This window comes from Crocuta crocuta, unplaced genomic scaffold (genome assembly GCF_008692635.1).
Source record: "Crocuta crocuta isolate KB4526 unplaced genomic scaffold, BGI_CrCroc_1.0 scaffold313, whole genome shotgun sequence".
Taxonomy (NCBI): domain Eukaryota; kingdom Metazoa; phylum Chordata; class Mammalia; order Carnivora; family Hyaenidae; genus Crocuta; species Crocuta crocuta.
In genome coordinates this window covers 777,348-786,875 of record NW_027527814.1, presented here as the reverse complement: position 1 = coordinate 786,875, position 9,528 = coordinate 777,348, and the positions used below count along the sequence as shown (strand labels likewise).

General features: G+C 49.6%; 1 protein-coding gene across 2 annotated transcripts in view; it reads left to right on the top strand.

Moving 5' to 3' along the window:
• Window positions 1-3,894, top strand: part of ADORA2A (adenosine A2a receptor) — a 20,544-nt gene extending 16,650 nt beyond the window's left edge. For both annotated transcript variants that reach the window (XM_077775311.1, XM_077775302.1), the window contains exon 3: window positions 2,485-3,894. In XM_077775311.1, coding sequence (XP_077631437.1) covers window positions 2,485-3,388 — 904 coding nt within the window. In that variant the 3' untranslated portion in view covers window positions 3,389-3,894. The remainder of the gene's footprint in view (window positions 1-2,484) is intronic.
• The last annotated feature ends 5,634 nt before the right edge of the window (window positions 3,895-9,528 follow it).

The following is a 9,528-nucleotide window of genomic DNA, read 5'->3' as shown; positions in this document are numbered from 1 at the left end:
CTGAACTGAAGTCGGACACTTAACTGACTGAGCCGCCCAGGTGCCCCTCATTCAGTGAATATTAAGCTGCCTCTCTTCCTCAGCAGTCTCCTCCTGTGATTGCCTGGGAATGCGGGCAAGAAGGTCAGCTGCTAGAGGACAGTTTGAAAACCCCTAAAGCAGGTCCTCTACACCATCCCTATACCATCTGCTTCTGCTTGGTTGCCTCAAATGATAGGAAGCTCACTTTGCTGGAGGCAGCCCATTTCTTGTGTGAATAACTTAGCTGATTTCTTACTTACCCTGACTCACAGTCCACCCCCCTGTAATTCCCACCCATGGATTTTACATTCTGCACTCATGGGATTGTGCTCACTGGCCCTGGATTCTTAGTCCCATTTTGCAAATGAGGAACTGAGGCTCAGAAATGCAGAGTGACAGAACATGGCAAAACAGGAATGCACTAGTACTGGAACTCAAGGAGGGATACCCTTTTCTCAGGAAAAATAACATTAAAAGAGCCTCCTATTCAATGAGATTATATAAATTATAATTAGTAGAATACTAAAAACAGTGCCTGGCACAAAGCAAGTGCTGTGTAAGTATGAAATGAAGAAAAAAAGAAAGAAAGAAAGGAAGGAAGGAAGGAAGGAAGGAAGGAAGAAAGAAAGAAAGAAAGAAAGAAAGAAAGAAAGAAAGAAAGAAAGAAAAAGAAAGGAAGGAAGGAAGGAGAGAGAAAAGAAAGAAAGAAAGAGAAAAGAAAGAGAAAGAAGAAAAGAGAGAGAGAGAGTGAGAGCGAGAGAAAGAAGAAAGATGAAAGAAAGATAAGAAAGGAAGAAAGAAAGAAAGGAAGGAAGGAAAGAAGGAAAGAGAGAGAAAAGAAAGAAAGAAAGAGAGAAAAGAAAGAGAAAGAAGAAAAGAGAAAGAGAGAGTGAGAGCAAGAGAAAGAAGAAAGATGAAAGAAAGAAAGANTCCCTTTATTTGAATTTGTTGACAAACTTTAAACCATGGATGATTTCACCCAGAAAATCAGCTCCCCAGCTCCTCCTGAGGCCTGGCAGCACTGGAAGCCATTGTGCATGGGCGGCCAAGGGCTGAGCAGTGTTAGCTGTATCTTATACAAGGAGTAAATGCCCTGCCACCCTGCCTCACACATTTGTTACCTGTAGGCCTATGTTTACCACCCAGGGAGTAATTTCTGTGGATGCTTCCAATTCTGGAAATTAAGGAAAGCACATTTTTCCTTGGCACCTGCTGTGTGTTGCTTTCTCAGTGCTGGCAGTGAAGAGATGGATGCAGGAAAGCCCTGTCCCAAAGGGGCCCAAATGGAGTAGGGATTTGCTGTACTTGGGTAGGAAACTTCTCTGGGAAGGTATCTAGCCTGAATGTGAAGGATGGATAGGGTTTGCCAGGTAGAGGGGAGGGCAGTCTGGTGTTATCAGAATCAAAACCACTAAACAAATGGTTATCCCTCAGAGATAACTGAGGTCACCTTCTTCAGTCAGAGAGATGATTTTTTGATTGCCCATTCTCTGAATAAAATCTATGCCACAGGGGCACCTGGTTGGCTCAGTTGGTTGAATGTCTCTTGATTTTGGCTCAGAGCATGACCCCGCACCAAGTATGGAGCCTGCTTAAGATTCTCTCTCTCCCCCCCTTCAGCCCCTCTCCCCAGCTTGGTGTGTGTGTGTGTGTGTGTGTGTGTGTGTGTGTCTGTGAATATATATATATATATATATATATANTGGGTTTGGGTCCAGCTTCATGGCTGGCAGGTCAGGCCACACTCAGAGTCTAGGACTGAGTATGGCTCTCTAGTGATTTCAGGCAGATTGCTTTTCCTTCTTGGACCTCAATACCTCATGCAATTTTTTCCTCTTAAATGTTGAGACATGCCAATCTCATGTCTCTCCATGGGGCTGTGGGTGAATCTGGGAGGGAGAGAGGATATTTGACCCAGGACTTCCACCCACCCCCATCTCCCTTCTGTGCCACCTCTCCTTGGGGGCTTCTGGAGACCCTACGTCAAGTAGGGAAGGAAGAGCATGGAATACAAGAGACATGAATTGCCTACAAGTCTGATCTGGCTGGTTCTACCCCTGGCCAATGAGTGTACCCTCCTGGCTTATTCCCACTTTTAAGAGAAACTTATTCTAGCATCAAGTAAGACCAACATGGAGGTGATAAGTTCTCTCACTTATTAATGTCCTCAAACAGAACTAACTGAGTCCCAGGACTACTTGTAATACTATTCGGTAACCATCTGAATGTCTATACAGTGGTTTCCTTTCCAGGGGGGCGGCTCTCCTGTTACCCGCTGTGGGAAAAGGCAAGGGCTTGGGCCTCTGCTGAATAGAGGAGGATACTGAGGCTAGGAGGAAGGAAGGAAGTGGGCCAAAACCTTACAGCCGGTGGATCAGGCCCGGGTGCCTCTCTGGGTTTCTGACTCTTAGCCCCTCCTTGTCTTGGTTTCTCAGACATCTGATGCTGGTCTCCTTTCCCCAGGTACAATGGCTTGGTGACTGGCACAAGGGCCAAAGGCATCATTGCGGTCTGCTGGGTGCTGTCGTTTGCCATTGGCTTGACTCCCATGCTGGGCTGGAACAACTGCAGCCAGCCGAAGGAGGGCAGAAATGACTCACAGGGCTGTGGGGAGGGCCAGGTGGCCTGTCTCTTTGAGGATGTGGTCCCCATGAACTACATGGTGTACTACAACTTCTTTGCTTGTGTCCTGGTGCCCCTTCTGCTCATGCTGGGCGTCTACTTGCGGATTTTCCTGGCGGCTCGGCGACAGCTGAAACAGATGGAGAGCCATCCTCTGCCGGGGGAGCGGGCTCGGTCTACGCTGCAGAAGGAGGTCCATGCTGCCAAGTCGCTGGCCATCATTGTGGGGCTCTTTGCCCTCTGCTGGCTTCCCCTGCACATCATCAATTGCTTTACCTTCTTCTGCCCAGAGTGTCCCCATGCCCCACCTTGGCTCATGTACCTGACCATCATCCTCTCACACACCAATTCCGTTGTAAATCCCTTCATCTATGCTTACCGCATCCGTGAGTTCCGCCAGACCTTCCGCAAGATCATTCGCAGCCATATCCTGAGGCGGCGGGAGCCCTTCAAGGCAGGCGGGACCAGTGCCCGGGCCTTGGCAACTCATGGCAGTGATGGAGAGCAGATCAGCCTCCGCCTCAATGGTCATCCTCCTGGGGTGTGGGCCAATGGCAGCGCCCCCCATCCTGAGCGGCCCAATGGCTACGCGCTGGGGCTGGTGAGTGGAGGGAGTGCCCACGAGTCCCATGCGGACATGGGCCTCCCAGATGTGGAGCTCCTCAGCCATGAGCTCAAGGGAGCATGCCCAGAGTCCCCTGGCCTTGAGGGACCCTTGGCCCAAGATGGAGCAGGAGTGTCCTGATGATCCACTGAGTCTGCCCTTTCCTCCAGGAAGGAAGTCTTTCTTTTTGGTGGATGGAGCCTGTCAGTTGGGAGAAGAGCGAATGTGCCCAGAGACCCTTCTCCTGGCCAGTTCCCACTTTGGACTGAGAGGAGAGAGCCCTGGCTGGAGCAGCATGAGGCCCAGCGGGAAGGGTTTGGAGTCCGAGGAAGTGGACATTTCATGTTGGGAGGCCCTGCATCAGGTCAGGGCCACAGCATCCAAGCATCTTGGCTGGGCAGGGCCCAGTCCCCCACTCTGGAAGCATCTAGAAGTACCACCCTGACTTCACAGAGCAGCTGTGGCAGAGCAGGCTGGCTAGCCCTGAGGCTGGGGGGTGGCTCCGACAGACCCCCTACCACACACACACCACTCTCTCAAGACTTTCCAAGGGTTCAGGAGCTGCTGTGCCCAGAGGTGGTGTGTTTTTGTTTTTGTTTTTTCCAGGAGAAAATGTTAAACGTGAAGAAATTCTTTTTTTTTTTTTTTTTNTTTTTTTTTTTTTTTTTTTTTAATTATCTTTCTTCCCTGGCTGCTGGGTCTGTTGTCGGTCTTGCTGCTAACCTGGCCTCAGGAGTCAGCCCAGGGAGTCCTAGGCAGCCCTCACTAGCTGCCATGAGCTGCCATTCACTTCTTACCCCATCAGTCCCAGGGCCATTTCTTAGGGCCACAGAGCTGGGCTCAAGGACAGGGAGTTGTAATGGAATGGTGTCAAGACTGTGGGCTTAGGGGAGGAGGTGGGGACTAGCCCACCACGGGATGTGCCTGGGTAGCTCAGAGCTGCCCAGTTGGAGGCCCTATCTAACTGCCTTTCCTTCTGAAGGGAATGTTTTTTTCTGAGATAAAATAAAAATGAGCCATGTTGTGTTTTAAGCTTGTCCAATGAGAATAATGTCTGAGTTCCTTTCCCCCTTTCATAGCCAGGCCTGGCACACACACATATGAGTGTGTACTGCATGTGTGAGAGAGTATGTGCATCTACACAGACAGACAGACACCCTGTTCCCCGGGGGTGCCTCCATAGCCTCCTATCTTCCAAGGGAAAAGGCTGTCTGGATGCATCAGAATCTAAATGCCCATGGGCAGCCCCCAGACCTGTGTTCCTGTGAGAGAGGGGCTGTGGGAGGAGGGGCTCTTACCCAGTTGCTCTACCTACCTCCAGAGGCCACCACCCCTCTATCCCTAGACATTCCCTCAACATGGGGCGTGGCTCCTCCCTCCCTCATTGTCCTCTGAGAGCAGTGCCCTACTCTCCCCACGCCCTGCTCCACCCCTCGCCTGAGAGGCCACAAAGGGATCTGGAAAGAGATATAGACCAGGGCTCAACTGCCTTCCCCTGGAGTTACCCCACCTCCTATTCCCAACAAAGAAACCTATAAGGAGTTTTAAAATTTCACAAGTGGTCCTCACACACCCTTGGGAGCTGCATTATACAGAGGACTAAACAACTTCTTTAAACACAGAGGTTAAGTACTTGCTCCAGGTCACACAGCTAGTAAGTAGCAGAAATAAACTTAAAACCCAGGTTTGACTATGAAATTCATGCTCTTATGATGAACTATTTCAACCAAAGCAAAAAGTGTGAAATAATACCAAGTTCCCACCACTCTGCTCAAGAAATGAAACATTACAACTAGTGGAAGCATCTGATTCCTCTCCATTTTATTACCCTGCTGCCTCTACCTGGAAACAATCACTTTCCTAGGATTTCATTTCATTCCACTGAATATCTTTATACTTTTATAAGTACACACTGCATATGTAAGTATTCCTATGCCAACACCGATTTGCTTAGCTATTTACTGTTACATCAAACAGAGGTCCTCCAGACTGGCTGCCCAGAAGAGATGCTTAGGGCACTTTGGAAAGCACCAAAGCCTGACCCCTTGCCCCAGAAATACTGAGTGGATGCACACAGCAGTAGTTCCGTAAGGATTCTTATGGACAGCCAGGGCTAAGCAGCATAGAAATAGATGCATAAGCCCATCCCTGTCCATGCCAGCTTCCTCCCCTCTCCTACACACTTTGGTCTGTGCTAAGGGCTGAAGGGGGAGCAGTGGCCTGGGCTGTGTCTAAGAAGGCCAAGAGCATGGATGCTATTGGTCCTCATGACCATTGGTGGGAAGAGGCCAGAAAGAGAACCACAAAGGTAGAGAAGGAAAAACATTGTCTCTCCTGTCTTTACTGAGGCTTCTTGGGAACTGAGCTTTGGGTGCTGAACTACACTGGTGTAGGCTTTGGGGCTGGGGAGGGGCAGGAACAGAGGCTCAGGAAAGGCTTCCAGGTACAAGTGATCTCCAGAGCCCAGAAAATTTGACCTTCTCAGGTCCCTATAGGGACCCAGTATCCCACCTCCGTACCACCCCATGCAGGCTCCCACTGTGAGTCATGCCTAGAGTATAAGAGCACATGTGTAGACATGAATGGATTCACATGTCACTCCCTGACCATAAGAAAATACATGTGTGTACATTCAGACATACTCATGGGCAAAGCCTACGTCAACCGAAGTAGGTGCCCACAGCAGCAGAAGGTAGATGTGAAGCCTGGCCCAGCCCCGTGGAATGCAGATTTGTGTCTGCCCAGGGCCAGGCTGCTGGGAGTACTACCAGGGCTGCTCTGAGCCCTACAGCTCTGTACAAGGACCCTTCTGCCTAATGCATGCTCTGCCCAAAGGGCTATGAGTAGACTGCATGCTTCATTAACACCTGTCCTGAGCACAAGGATCCCATCACAGAACCTATTCTTGTGATGGCCCCAGCCCTCTCCATGGCAGGAATGGCCAGGGGTCCCAGGGAGGGCTATAGGCACAAGCCGGGTTCAGGCTGGGTTCTGGCTCATCATCACTGGCCCTCATGAGCGACAGGCTCTCTGGAAGGTTCCCCTTTCCTTCCTCCACTTACCACTCTGCTTAAAACCTTACCTTTGTGGCTCTCCCCATTTGTATTAAAGTCCTTTCCTCTGGGAGACCTCACACAAAATGCTCTGACTCCAGAGAACTGCTTGGGAAGTGAGGCAGAACCTCAATTCTAGGTGTGCCGACAAGGGGCAAGCTCTGGTGACAAATCACAGCTGGGCAGGGGCAGCCTGGAGAGCTGTAAGAGGAAATGGAGAGTAAGAGAAAATGAATGATGATGCCCCCTGGATACTTGGCTGGGATGTGACATCCCAGAGCTGCAATTTAGCATCCCAGAGCTGGGACTATGGCCTTCTTTCAACTGTGATGGGAAACAGGAACCAGGGACTCTCAGAAGCCAATTGCCCAGGGAGTGTGAAATACCTGCCCCTGTGCTTGGGGCTGAAGGAACAGTGTGTCATGATGAACTAGAATGCAGCTCCTATCCTGTCATGCCATATAGCACTGGGCATGGCCGCTCCAGAGGGCACCACCCTGAGATCCTGTGCTGGATTCAAGTTCTGTCTGAGCCTGGTGACACCCCTCTGAGATGTGAGAGGTTATGTAGGTATAGGCGGGGACTGAGGTTTGCTGTAAGACAAGCCACTCCCTCCCAGGCCTTTATTTACTCTGAAAAGTGGAGAGTGCTCTATAAGGGTGTCTGATTATCACCTCTCCCCACTCCCCACACCAACCCGTCCTCTGTCCCTAGTCACCCCTCACTGCAGATGTCACTCATCATTAGCAGTAATTGTCACTGTTGGGATAGCCTCTGTCAGGCTGCAGAGCCAGGAAGGGGCAAGAGAATGTCAGATAACTCACACAACCTCAAAGGAAAGGGATGGACACAGAGAACACAGAGCCTAGGTATGGAAAGCACCATTCTAGATGCTCTGCTCTTACCTCTCTTTTTCCAGAGGAGGAGAAAGAGCACCTCAGCAGGGCTTCCCCATAAGTCCGCCTGCCCTCCCAACAGTCAGGCTTGGAGAGGGCTGGATGCAGAGAGAGGCCAGGTGGAGGGTGTCATCAGCATGAGGCTGGGCAAGTGACAGGTAAGACTGACCCAGTGTCCTCTGACAGAGGGATTTTTTTCCCGCCAATGGAAGAGACTTTGCACGGAATCATCCACAATTCTTTACCTTGCCCAAGGGAAGTGTGTGTGTGTGTGTGTGTGTGTGTGTGTGTGTGAGATTTTGCAGAATCAGCCATCAGACTAGCACTTAATGACCAGCTAAGTTCTCAGCAAGGGCTCGGTTAAGACAGAGCAGGCTAGAACTTGAACCCCATTTCCTGACTCTCTGCTCCCTTCTCAACCACTCAATGAGCACCTGCTGCTGAATGCTGAGCCTGGGAGGTGGGCGCAGGGATGCACAGGGAGCCAACAACCAACTAAAGAAACTAAGCTAGATGCAGCCTGTCAGGGCAACAGGAGGTAACGGCCATGAGTGGGACACAAGTTCTCAGAGTTCAGGGGAGAGACAAGTTCCATCCAACTGGGGAAGCAGGCAGTTGAAATCGAGACGGACTTTTAAAGGCTAGCAGTCAACTTCAAGGCTCGTAATTTCAAGGTGTTCAGTGGGAGATAAGAACAAGAAGCAGCTAAGTAAATGTGTGCCTGATTTACATCTGCCTACACAGAGGCAATTTTCAAGTTAAAATGTTGTCAGAGGGTTGTCACAGTTTTGATCTTTCCTTTCTGTTCTTTCTGAATCCACCCACATTTTCTAGTTCGGTTGGAAAGGGGTGTAAGGGGGACAGAGCCTGGTGTAGATTCAGAGATTTTTGGAATGGTTAAAGTTAGACGGGACTTTAAAAAATGATCTAGTTTTCTCTTCAGAAAATTCAGGCCCAGAGCGCAATGTCACAACTGTTCTGTCAGTTACAGAACCTTCAGGGAGATTAGAAAGAGCAGGTCAAGAGTTCTGCAGTCATCCCCAGGCTATCTCTTGGTATTGCAGCTTGATTCTTTTCTGCCTAGTTCAGAGATGCCAAATAATCCCTCTGCTTGCTCCTTCCAACTGCCACCTTGCTCCACTAAACTCTAATGGGGACTCAGTACCAGCCTCTACCCTGGCCTTGCTGTTGACTTCCTCTCTGTGGGCAAGTCACTCTCTGAGCTGCCATGCCCACTTTCAGGTAAAACATGACAGGGAATGTGAAAGTGCTTTGGAAGGAAGATGTGACATAAATCCCCCGGGTTATTATTAGTACAGTAACAAAACTATTCTCAGTTCAGAAAACAAGAGGTCAAGCAATCCCTCAAGAATCCAGTTCTTGATATTAGAGTAGAAAGGAGGCCAGAAGGGAAGAAAATGGAAGAGGGGAAAGGGGGCTGCTTACCTGGTTTCTATACTCTGCTCACTGACTTTGCCGAGCCATCTCCAGATGAAGAGATGTGGTAAGTGTGAATTTAAACCAGGCACCTGGAAGCCAGTCTCTGGTGTCCATGGGGCCCAGGAAGTAGGTGTGGGAACTGGCAAATGACTAAGGCAGGGAGAACTGATTATGGATCATTTGTTGTCTTCAGCCCCATCCTGTCCCATATTTTTATTAAGTCTTGAATACAGAGGAACTGGGGCTTATCAAAGAGGTGAACAGAGAAGGGATATAGTAAATGTCTGGGCTGACAGAATCAGGATTCAGAATTACATCAAAGGGCCAGAACTGATAAAACGGAGCAAAGATCAGTGTAAAGTCCTACAAGAATTTTGAAAAAGCAAATGTTCAGGGAGAAGACATCAATCAGTTTGTGTGAGAACAACTGCTAAGTTCAGCACTGGCTAGCCCCATGGGAAATGCCTGAGACAGAGGTGACCATGGCCTCAAGGGGCATCACATCATAGTCCCTAGGGATCTAAGGCTGAAGGAGCTCACTTCCAGCTCATGGCAGAAGACTCCTGCCTTCTCAACACCATGGCTGGTTGTCGACAAACTGAAATACCATATGTGACTATGCCTGTCATGAGATGGCAGTCTTTCAGCTCCACCTTACAGAACAAGTGGCTGAAGGAAGGTGATTGAGACAGGGAGGGTCTGGAAACTGGAAACTGAAAACAGGAGGAGAAGACTTAGTGCTGTGGCAGTGGGTGAACAGACCAGAAGAGGAAAGCAAGCTTGCTGCATGCTATTCTGAAGGGCACAGCTGGACTTGGTTAAAACAATCTGTTGGGAGTTCTGGAGCTCATAGAAGCTCTGGTGGAATCCCTAGGTCATGTTTGAGGCCCTC